Here is a 12,727-nt window from a genome sequence, read left to right as displayed (position 1 = left end):
AAGTATGAAAAGCGAGCGACAGTAGTACTGTATTATTCCTTTCAATCTGTGAGCAAATCAATGGATCAGAAGAGGAATGTAAAGCAATCAGCACCAGACCCATAGCAGCAATGTCTCAGGCAAGGCAGGAGCAGGACTGCTCTTCCTCCGGCCTGCCCACCAGCCTCATGCACACACTGGAAAACAAAAGCACACCAGGAGACAAGTCTCCTGAGGAATCTTCTGAATGTGTAATGGTGTATTCATGAGCTAGAAACCTAGCTCAAGTGGTACATCCTTGGCCCAACATGCACAGGGTTCTGGGTTCAATCCCAAGCACCATCTATAAAAATGTATTTATATGTGAGGTGCTTTAGTTAGTTTGGATTTTAGATATATCTGGTTGTCTTTCTAAAACCCTAATCATCTATTCATCCTTTGAGGTAATGATACCAAGTTGACCAACAGAAGTACTAAATTCTTGGTGGAGTGTAGTTTTTATTTAGGTCTAAATTGTTCACAAATTAACTAATAAACAGAAGTGGGATTACAAATGTATATATATATATATAAAACCACACATTCCTCTAGTGAATGTATATTATTTTTTAAATGATCTTCTCCTAATTTTAAAATGTTTTTTGTTATTCTATAGGAGATGTACAGAGGGGTTACAATTATATAAGTCAGGTAGAGAGTACATTTCCTTTTGAACATGTCACCCCTTCTCGCTGTCTCCCAGTTTTTCCCATCCATCCCCACTCACAAGTTTTATAGTTAATTTTCAACGTCGTGGCTAACAAGTACCATTGCTGCATGTGTTCACCCTTTATCTCTCCACTTCCATGCCTCCCCTTACGTTTCCAAAGACATACAGACAAACAGAACAAAAAGAAAAGGGAAAAAAAGCCTCATTATCATTTGTATTATTTTTTGTGTAATATTTACATCTTCAGAACATGCTTGAGTTAACGAGAACATATTGTAATATCATCTGCAGTTCTTAACTAGTGATATTAATGATACTAATTCTGTATCTCAGGTAGTTGAGGAATCTTTGTTTCTAAAGTGGAGAATTGCACAAAATATCTCCAGTAGCTCACAATGCACTTTACATAGAACATTTCTCAAGAACAACCTGATAGAATATTCAGGGTGAATTTGAATCTTCATATTGATTGGGTGATGCCATTTCTCTTGAGCACATCTTCTGGTAGAAATCAGTGGGTATGCACTGGGCTATTGAGCTTGGTAAATACTATTTCAAACATTACTCACAGACAGAAGAAACATAAAGAGGAATTTCAGTGTCCAAAATAAAGGACTGGCTAAATATATTTTGACACATAACTAAAGCCAAGCTGATGGACTGTTACCCATCACAAAATAAAATTTGTGAAGGGTAGTTGATAACATGAGAGTTTCCTTACAAAATTATGTAAAAGGATGATATAACTCTTCATGCCTTAATGTGAGTAGGTAGTAACACTTGGGCCCAGTGGAATTTTACCCTCTTAACTGCTTAGAGAATTCCCTTTCTACTATTGGGCTTTATTGCTACTTCAGTTCCCTGGTTTTATTATTTTCTTGCAAGAACAACACTTTCTACGACTTCTATAAATATTTATTTTTCTGTTTTATTATATTTTGCCTTTGGTTCTCATATTTATTTTCTGTTTTAGAGCTAAATAACTCATCATTATTTTTAAATTATATCAGAGTTCCAGCAAAACCATTCAAAAGCCAGAGGGGACATAATTGTCCTTGATAAGATATAGTTCTGTGTGTATATGTTTACCCTTAATGCTCCTTAGTTTAAGTGGGCCTAATAGTCTCACTGTGGATTAATTATGTTAAGTCAGGGACAAGTAGCATTTGTGTACATATGGCCTAAGAATGAATCAATAAAATACATGAATAAGCATCCCGATGGTATTATAAAATACAGGCCTGGAAGTGTGTGTGTGTGTGTGTATGTGTGTGTGTGTGTGTGTTGTGATCATAATGTAGTGTACTTGAAGTTCAAAGTCAGGCAGCGGCATCACAGTAAACTTGCAAAATAGATCTTCGCGTGAAGGGAATATTGCATGATTACTGCGCAGAACTCTCAGTGTTAGTTTTGCATTTCTGTTTGATGGAATCTGAGGTTATGGAAACAACTGTAAAAATAATTTGCCTGAAAGAAGTCTGGATACAGAAACCTAAGAGAAAATATTTGAGAATATGGTTCATCATCGAGTGCAACAGATCTTCTTCCCCCAGCGCCACATGGCGCGGATCAAAGCATCTCGTGACTTGGATCCGCGTGGCCAAATCATTACGTATTGATTGGAACCCCACTGGAGAATTAACCCCTTGGTGTCCATGCTGTGTTTCCTCTTACTCTTGCTATCAGTAATTTCAGTAGACTAAGCTTCCTGCCACTGTTGGCTTGTTTTTGTTTTAAAAAGCTAGTCATTTACTTGGCTATATTTGTCTTACTAAATTCTTCTATTATTATCTTGAATTATTTAATTGTACTATGCCAAATAAAATTAACATATGAAAAAATAATTATTGGCGGAGGAAAAGAGGGAAAAATGTAAAATATTCTGGGTAGAAAAACGTAAGAGATCATTCAAGTGCAAATTTTTATCATTTTATTATTGGGGCTTGTTAACTTGTAGCTTCTTTTTTTCTTAATTTATTTTTTAACTTATTTGAACTTAAAAAATCATTGTTAAGGACTTGTACCAAGGGGTAAGTTGTAGTTTTTTGTTTTTTTGTTTGTTTGTCTGTTTTGTTGGTTGCAGGGTTTGAACTCAGGGTGGGGCGCTGTCCCTGAGCTCTTTTGCTTAAGGCTAGCTGCCTACCATTTTGAGCCACAGTGCCCCATCTGGTTTTTGAGTGGTTAATTGGAGGTAAGAGTCTCACAGAGTCTCATGGTCTTTCCTGCCTGGGCTGGCTTTGAACCATGATCCTCACATCTCAGCCTCCTGGGTAGCTAGGATTACAGGCACAAGCCACTGGTGCCTGGCTAAGTTGTAGCCTCTGGAAGAGTACTCTGCTGCTAGGTAGAGAGCTTTGCCTAGACATAAACCTGTCAAACATGATTCATATGCAGAGGTAGGTTTCTAACATTAGATAATTGTACCTAAACATATTTAGAACACCATATTTTAACATATATAGTTTAACTCTAGTGTTTAAAAAAATTGCTGAATCAATTAGTGGATCCCATGGGAAAGGACAGGTGGAGGGCCCTTGTGGGTCCTGTGGGCTCCTGTGGGGTGGACACTCTGTCCTGTGCTGTGGTTCTTGGCATTCCACTGATTCTCTTGTATCCTGTGTGCTTTTTTTTTTCAGTTTGCCCCATGAGGAGCACCCCCATAGCCATCCCCTCTACGGACACGGGGTGTGCAAGTGGCCAGGCTGTGAAGCTGTGTGTGAAGATTTCCCATCATTCCTAAAGTAAGGATTCCATTTTGGTCTTTGAAATTGCCATCGCCTCCCACCCACTGTTCATGTTTTTCACTCATCTAGTGCCTCTCTGGTGTGGACTTCCACACCGCCATTTTGAGAATGGCCTTTTAAGACACTATAAGAACAGTTACAAAACCTCTTTGAGAGTTGCGTCTTAAAGGGAGACTTAGATCCTTTTTAGTAACAGCATGTATTTATTCATTTTCCCAAAATGACAGTGGTTTATAGAGTAAGTTAATCCAGTATTAAACTTGTACTGATGTAGTTTTCACTTGGTGTATATTAAATGTTGGTTCCTATTGGTGTGTATTCAAACAATGATATACACATGAATTCTAACTTTGTAAGGTTAATCAGCAGCAGCTTGGCAATTGGGCTCTTGCTTTGACATTATACAAATGGTTTTATAAGCCTAAGAAAGGGATGCTGAGGAAATGGCACCAACTTGATGCTTTGCTCATGTTGACTTTTGCTTGGCTTATTCTCCTTATAAGGGGACGGGCAGTAAGTTTAATGTCTACAGGTGAGGATGAGCCAAGTTTGGGTTGCTCCATTGGAATCTCTAATTCAGTTGCAGCCTCTCCTAAGCCCTCCATCTTCTTAGAGTTGAAGCAAGTTTCTACTACTCATGTGCTCCTTGCCCATGTTACTCTACCCGTGTCTAAAACTTTAGGTTAACATGCCTTGCATTTCTTGTGTGTGGGGGGTTTTTTTTTTGACTCAGAGCTTTATTATGTTCAGCCTTAGCTTTTTCTCCATTTTTTAAGCCCTTGAGCCAACAGCTCCAATTTTGGCTTTTTGCTGATTAATTGCAGATTAGAGTCACTCAGACTTTTCAATCTTGGCTAGCTTCAAACCTTGGCCCTCAGATCTTGGCTTCCTGAGTAGACATCATATAAATAGAATGTCATTGAACTGTTGGTGCAGGAACTGAATATAATGCTTTTTTATTACTAAGCATACAACTTGTAATAAGGAAGCAGGTGCACCCTTGAGGGGGTCTGTACCTTTGAACACCTGATGGTTATGAAGTTGGTGCTTCGGGTTCTTTTTTGTGCAAAGCTATTCTCCTTCAGTCCCATGGAAACAGGGGTAGGCTGATTTATGTGAAGGCCTGCTTTGTGTATTGTCTTTATGGGGTTAGAATAATCTCACAATCTTTTGTTTTTCTGGTCAGTCATACGGCTTGAACTCTGGTCCTGGGTGCTATCCCTGAGCTTTTCAGCTCAAGACTAGCACTCTCCCACTTGAGCCACAGCACCACTTCTGGTTTTCTGGTGGTTTATTGGAGAAAAGAGTCTCATGGACTTTCTTGCCTAGGCTGGCTTTGAACTGCAGTCCTCCAATCTCAGCCCCCTGAGTAGCTAGGATTACAAGTGTGAGCCACTGGTGCCGGGCTGATCACGATCTTTATAGACCAGGACACAAAAATTGCACTAAAGCCACCCTTAGAGATATAGCTAGGATTACCTTCAAGCAGTTTTGTCTAACCTTTTCTTTAAAAAAATATATATGTAGATAGATAGATAGATGGATAGATAGATAGATGAATCTTAATGATAAATACACATCTGTGGACTTACTTCATAGCTTCCTGGATTGAATATTTTATTTCAAGAGTATTATGTAAAACTTAAGTAGGAAATATTTTAAAAGAAATAACCTCAACGTGCTGCTAAATATTAGCAATCAAGAATCGTGTTGCTTTATTTAAAATGAAGTAATGATCCTTTACAATTATTAGTGTTCAGATCAGCAATGCTCTCTCTCCTGTGCACCTTTGGAAGTCCCTCCTTATGGAAAGTGTCCTGTTGTCTTCCTGGCGTTTGTCTGATGGTAGTAATATGCTAATAAAAAGAACTGCGCCGAAACCACTGCTAAACTCCACATTCCCCTCATGTACCAGTGTAGATCAATGGCTGGCCAATTTCCCTCATCTGTAGAAGAGCTGACAAATATTTGTAAATGCTCATTTTGAAAAGTCATTGTCTGTACTCCTAGTGAGGGGTTTTACCTATGGAGTCAGAAACAGAAATTCCAAGTTTCCAGTTTGACCAATTTAAACACACACACACACACACGCGCGCGCGCGCGCGCACACACACACACACACACACACACACACACACACACACACACACCAAAAAACAATAAAAACCTTAAGTTGGATATATTGGTTCATGGCTATAATCCTAGCTATGGGGGGAGGGCTGAAATCAGGAAGATTGTGGTTTGAGGTCAGTCCAGGCATACCCAGAAGACCTCAGCCAATAGCTGGGCATGGTAGTGTGTGCCTGCCATCCCAGCTTATGTGGGAGGCTGAGATTGAGGGGATCATAGTTGCGGGCCAGCCCAGGTAGAGTGGTTTATAAGATTCCTTCTCAAGGGGGTAACCTGGGCATGATTGTGTGGACCTATCCTCCCATCTACAATAGAAGATGTCAAATGGGCATATTGTGGTTTTGGTATACTTCCTGGTTAGGAAGAGAGACACCCCCCCACCCCCACTCAAAATGGCCACTGCCAAAGAGGGTTCATGGGCAGAGCATCTGCCCAGCAAGCACATGGCCCTGAGTTTAAACTCTTGTAACACCTCCCCCCCCCCAAAAAAAAAGGATTAGTATTCAAAATGTTTCTAGCCTGAGAATCTTATTTTTTAAATTTATCTTTAAGTAGTTGTACAGAAAGGTTTCAATTCAGTGTGTCAGTTTTTGAGTACAATGCATCTTGATCAATGTCAGTCTGATCTTTAAATCATAGGCTCCTAGATCACATGAGCAGAGAGAGAGAGATTTGTATGTATATGCAGAGAGAAGGGAGAGCATCATTTCAATCCACGTTTCATATAAAGAAAAAAATTAAAAACAGACTTGATTCCTAAGAACGAAGGAAAAGGCCATTTGTTTTCTGACTGTGGTCACGAGTCTGGCTCTGGTATTGGAAACCACTGTCTATTATTCACTGTAGTTTTGCACATGGTATGGTTCTCAGTTCCTGTTTATTCAGAGGAATTGGAAGGCCTAGTGTCAACTGCTTGGTTATTTCCTAGTACCAATTTTATGGATTTGTATTATTGAGAAGCGTTTTTATTTGTAAGTTCTACAAACCTAACATTAATTCACCTACGAACAAAATAAACAAGCAAGGTATGGGATAATTGGCTCTTGTAAACTAGGAAGTCCAATAATAATGACAGCTTCCAGCCTGGCTTGCACAAGGTAGCTGGACTATGTTGAAATGTTGTCTGTCACCAGTTTCTGTGTGGCTGTCATGTTGGACCTTTCTCAAATGGAACTGGAGAGGACAGGTTTATTTGGCCCACTTAATCCCATAGTACATCTGTTTCCCAGTACTTCAAGGAAAAAGCACTTACCAGACTGTCATTGGGCCAAATTGAGTCATGTGTTCCAGTTTTGAGCCAATCGTGGTGAAGCAGCCAGGCTTGCATCATAAACCCCACCCCTTTAGCTCAGGGAGATTCTCTACCTGACCACCTCAAGACTGGAGAGGAGAATTTTGATTCCAGAAAGTAACAATAAAGCTTGGCAACTTGAAAAAGAAGGAGGAATCCTGGATAAGCAGGAAAACCCTATTTTTCTTGTCACTTTCTTGAAGAAAGTGTTTGGATTGTATATAACACAGTTAATGGCTTGGATATAACAAATTTAGCATGTTATTTTCCCTCTACAGCATTTCCTCCTAGATTTCAATGCTGGGAAAGTTAGACTTCTCATCAGGCATCAAGATCTTGCCCAGTGCAGTGGAAAATAAGTTAGTCATCTTAGAGACCTACCTCTTTCACAGGACTCTGCTCAGGCCTAAAGGGGAATTGAGTTGTCTTTAATGAATTTTGGTTTTCCTTTCATTGGACTGAGAGATGCTACTGAACTTCTGGTAATTCAAATAAAATCCACATGGCTTCCTAGAATATTATTATAGGATCATTGTCTTCAGCCAAGTGTAGTTGAAACATTTCTTCTCAAATATGTTTGTCTGGTAGCCTTTGGTAGCATCTCTTTCATTTCCTTCTGTTTTTAGAAATGATTTCTTAATATATAGGCAGATTGACACCAGTGCTGCTTACATTTTCCATGATCTTCTTACTCAACAAAATGTAGTGTGGCTTTTACCTTGCAGTTTGCTTCACAGATTTTTTTAATTCATCATATATTTCGAATCCCCATTCTTTTTGTAATAGTTAATAATTAAATAACACTGAACTGTGAAACAGACACAGTTACAAAGCCCTATACATCTATTAACTGGTTTAATCCTCAGAACTACCTCATTGGGATAATACTGTAGTAGCAAGGCAAACATGTAGTTAAGACAACCAAGACACAACAGAAAGGCTAAATAATTTACCCAAGATTACACAGCTAGTAAGAAGTAGAGACAAGATCCAACTACAGAGTCCTTGCTCTTAACTGCTACACCTTATTACCTGGTAGAGGCTGCCCTTTAGTTATTTACTTTCCCTTTAAGGCAGTAAACGTAATGAAAGTTCTAGAGAAAGGCAGATTAAGTAATAAAACCATTTAATTCTTGGAGTATACTTCCAGCTAGTATGTAGCATCTCTGAGTCTCAATATATTGAGAATAATAATAATGACCTCTTATAGTTATCTGGTTGTTCCATGTAAAGTCTAGAACAGCATAGAAAAGCTGGGGGGGAAAATCTAGATTATTCTAGTTAATCAAAAAAATATATTGGCTTCTCTCATCTGTGTAAGTTTCTTTTAGGAAGACTGTCTTTAAATATCCCAGACTTTCTGAACTTGTGTTCTCAGGAGGAGTTGTAAATATAGGAAATAGTGATGTGGCAGAGGGTCTGTTCCTTTAAACCAAGTTTTTTGGTTGGTTTGTTGTGCCAGTCCTGAGACTTGAGCTCAGGGCCTGCTCACTGCTCCACCACTTGACCTACTGCTCTACTGTTGGCATTTTGTTTTTGTTTTTAACCTTCCTTGCCTGTGTTGGCTTCAAGCTGCAATCCACAGGTCTCAGCCTCCTGAGTAGCTAGGATTACAGGTGTGAGCCACAGTGCACAGCTTCATGCTAGTTTTTAATCAGACATTTCTGGTGAAAAGTCCCACACAGTCAAATATTTCAGGTCAAAGATGAGACATTTGTCCCATAGAGAAACAATATTTTAGGTTTTGCATACTACGTTAGTAGCTTATCACATCTCCTCCCTGTGCTACTGTGATTAAAACAAAAACCCCAACTCCACATGAGGGTGAGTGTGGTTAGGTTCCTCACACCAGCGTGCTCACCTCTGCCCAGGATCACATTTTTTGTATCACCCAATATTTTCAGCTGAGACGTGCTTCTTTCCCCTTGGGTTGATTCATATCGACAGAGAACATGTATGCACGTGATGTTCTGTAAGTTCACCACATCTGCACACTCTGCACTTCCCTCTTTCTTCCTTTCTTTCTTTCTTTCTTTCTTTCTTTCTTTCTTTCTTTCTCTTTCTTTTCTTTTCTTTCTTTCTCTTTCTCTTTCTCCCTTTTTCTGTCTCTCTCTTTCTGTCTCTCTTTCTTTCTTTCTTTCTCTCTTTCCTCTTTCTCTCTTTCTTTCTTTCTTTTTTCTGATGGGGCTTGAACTCAGGGCCTGAACACTGTTCCTAAGCTCTCTTGTTCTACTACCTTGAGCCATAGCACCACTTCTGATTTTCTGGTGGTTAATTGGAGATAAGAGTCTCACAGACTTTCCTGCGTGAGCTGGCTTTGAACTGTGATCCTCAGATCTCAGCCTCCTCAGTAGCTAGGATTATAGATGTGAGTCGCCCCTGCCCAGCTGCACTTCTCCTTTTCTGGGGTCCTTCCACCTGGCTTTCCAGGTTCCCTCTGAGCAGGGGACATGACTGTTCTGCAGTCTTCAGTAAGATTACCCAGGATCAGATTGCTGCCTTTTCACTAAGAGGGAAGGAAAGAGGCTCACGGGTCTAACTGTGGGTTGAAGGAGAACCAAAGATCTCCCACGTTCCTGTGACCGTGTGTAGTCTGTGCTCCGGAGGAGATGTACACCACAGGGCCTTTGATTTCAGAGATAAACGCTGTAGGAATAACCACACTGCCGTGTCTCTTGCTTGCCGGCAGCCAAGATGTGCTTTATCAGAAACAACAGATACCCAGGCTATTGTACCCTTGTTTCTTCACAAAACAACTTGCAGTTTTGCTGTTGGGTTTTCCCCCTTTATTTCATCTGTCAACCATGAGTGTTCACGTGATTGCTGGATTTGTTAGCATGATACCAGCAGGTGTCCACATGAATTCTTGAGAAATCACCCAGCCCTGCCCGCTTGCTTGGAATTCCCTGATAACAGGAAAACATCCATAGAAAGGAAGCTCCTTGGAGGTTTTAGGCCTTTCTTCAATCTCTCTCCACTCCAGTCAGTTTATTTTTCTTTTCAGTGTTAGTTTGAAGACATAATGTTTACCAGGAGAAACATAGATTTATCATTTTTTCCTGTTCTTAAAAAAAAATGCTGGGCACTGATGGCTTATGCTTGTAATACTAGCTACTCAGGAGATTGAGAGCTAAGGATTGTGATTCAAAGCTACACGGGGCAGAAAGTCTGTGAGACCCTTATTGCCAATTAACCACCAAAAAGCCGCAAGTAGAGCTGTGGCTCAAGTGGTAGAGTGCCAGTCTTGAGCAAAAAAGCCAACTGAAAGCTTGAGGTTCTGACCAAGCAGGAAAAAAAGGCTTGTTTTGCCAAGGTGGGGAATTGTGTGTAAAGGTAAAAATCAGGACTGCATTTTCCTGTTTCCAACTTAGAATGTAAAATCAAAGCAGATCACACTTTGAGAAACACTCTTACGTGCTTGGAGAAAGTGTCTCTATGACCCTTGATTTTTATTTTTTTATTTTATTTGTTGCCTTTTATGAAACCCACTATGGCCAGTCTTCCCCATCCTACTTTGTGATTTGGGTGATCACTTACATAAAATCTGCTGAAAGGAAAGTATCATCCATGGCCTTTGCTCACTATTTCCATTTGAAATTTCTTGCTTTTGATTATTTCTCATGGAGAAAAGTCCTGTGTAAAACCAAACCAAATAAGAATTCCTTTGCATGTTGGTCAGATGTATATAATTTATGAAACCAAAATAAATTTTGTATGTGCTCTAACAAAAGGCACATAGAAAAACCTGGAGAGAAAATGTACAGAGATGGAACTCCGACCCTTTTCCAAAGGTCAAAGGCTGGAGACCGCAGAAGAGGCTTCCTTAGTAACTTGATTTTAAAAGATTTTTTTTTCCTCCCTGTGCATTTTACTTTTGAAAACTGTGAAGACTTTTCCGTGAAAACGACTAAGTGTGCTCTGTAATGTTTTCACAAGTGTTTTTATCATGGTAACATCTTGTTTACTTTAGTTTCCTGCCTAAAACTACTTGGAACATGTTAAGAAAACATTTCAAGAAAGCCCGACAAAGAGGCTTTTGTTTAACAGCCACCGTGAGGCTGCATGGATCACAAAGGTGTTAACTTTCAGCCCCTTAAGCACATCCACATGAAATTCCAGCAACTATGTTTGTGGTTTTGGAAAAACAAAATGTATGGCAAGGAAACCAGGTATATGCTAATACATGTCGAAGGAGGCCGGATATCATAAATTGTTTCTACCCCATTTGCGGCTCTTGGCTTACATGCCCGAGCCCTGCTGCAGTCAGATTACCTCTAGTGGGTGGAGGAGTCATGCTCCCTCCCAGCGGGAAGAGCCGGCTGTGATTCTGATGTCTCTGCAAAGTGAGCTCCACAGATTTAGGATCACAGGATTATGGGGATGAATTTTACTCCATCAGAGCAGGAAAGGGACAAGTCTTTGAGAATGACAAAAAAAAAGCTTTTTTTTAAAAGAAAACCGTATTTTTCATGCAATCAACTCTATCACCTATCATCATACATTTCTTTGGTTGCTTCAGAAGAATAAAACGAGGGTGTTCCCAAGGGGAGAAGAAAAAGTTTTTCTGTTTACAGCGTTTCTTCTTTCACCTCTCTGATGTTTGCTCAAGACCTTCTCTAGGACTTGGAGAGGTCAGTGGCCTAAATACCACAGTGCCCTCTAGTGATCTATACAACATGAGATAGAAAACTGGAGACAAGTTTGCCAGAGATAACAGGCCCAGTGCCACTGCTTTGTTCAAAAGAGAAAAAGCAGCAGCACCAGCAGCAAGTAACATGTGAATACTTTTTTTTCCCCCAACGAACAGATTTTAGATAGGCAATTTAATTTTTTTGGTGTTACCTTAGAAGCAACAGACCTATTTTTTGAGTGTCTACTTAAGTAATGAATTCTGATGTGCACAGAGGACATACAAATCCATGTAGGTAACAATGATAAGCATTCTATTTCATCATCCCTTCCTTAGTTTAGGCCCTTCACGTGATCATTTCCGGTGTGTAATAATTGGAAGGCATTACTTAAAAGACGGGGATCATCTTTGTCCCATACTTTTATTGACATTGTCTACCATATTATGGTCATGTCTAAATGGTGAAATTTATTATTAGCAGTAGTGTCACAAAAGTCTGAGACAGCGATTTTCCTTTCAATAAAAGTAGTTAAAAACCTTTTAGAAAATCCATAATTTTGATTGCTGGTACTTCATAAATGTATAACTGGTACTTTTTAGCTGTCTCTTTAGGGAAAAATGAGTTTTATCACCTGCGATACCTGGGTTAATGAAATTGTGTGTTGGAATTCAGCCAAGATGAAAGATGGGATTATTGCAAGACACTAATATTGGCAACAGGTCTTATAAAAAGCTCTCAACTCTTGAGTGAAGTACCATTATATATATTTTTAATTATTATTATTTCATTGAAATTGGGAGATTAAGTTAGTTGTCACTTCCAAAGTTTCTGTACTAGCCCAGTTCTCATCTGGCATCCCAGGCAAAACCCAGTGACCTGAAAACCTGCCTAGCGCCAAGAGAAACAGAGAACTGTCCATCAGTGCCTAGTAGGAGAATTTCCTTGCTTCAGATTTCAGCTCCAGTTCCTGTTCAGCCCTTTACAAATCACGTCTCTCTGCTGAAATTTGAAATAATGCTGCCTTTTTCCCCTCGTGTTCCTCCTGTGTTTGATTGTTTGTGGATATTAGCTGTCCAGGAAATCCTATACTTACAGATATAAATCCAGAATGATCTTGTTTTTCCACAGCCAGCCCAGGATGTATGAGACAGTTATGATGATTTGTTAATTTTGGTGACCTGTATTTATTTTATGTGTGCTGTATACTCTGAGGGTGGAATCAGCTGTTGAAATCGCCTCCGTC

The 12,727-nt window shown here is 39.6% G+C and overlaps 1 protein-coding gene across 6 annotated transcripts in view; it reads left to right on the top strand.

Annotated features, from left to right (window-relative positions):
• The window catches only part of Foxp1 (forkhead box P1), a 606,957-nt gene that overhangs the window by 543,490 nt on the left and 50,740 nt on the right, over positions 1–12,727 (top strand). For all 6 annotated transcript variants that reach the window (XM_042679678.1, XM_042679674.1, XM_042679675.1 and 3 more), the window contains one exon: positions 3,325–3,429. In XM_042679678.1, coding sequence (XP_042535612.1) covers positions 3,325–3,429 — 105 coding nt within the window. The remainder of the gene's footprint in view (positions 1–3,324; positions 3,430–12,727) is intronic.

Source organism: Dipodomys spectabilis, unplaced genomic scaffold (genome assembly GCF_019054845.1).
Source record: "Dipodomys spectabilis isolate Male_0828 unplaced genomic scaffold, ASM1905484v1 ptg000054l, whole genome shotgun sequence".
NCBI lineage: Eukaryota > Metazoa > Chordata > Mammalia > Rodentia > Heteromyidae > Dipodomys > Dipodomys spectabilis.
The sequence above is the reverse complement of the archived record's forward strand: the minus strand, read 5'-3'. Positions and strand labels throughout refer to the sequence as shown.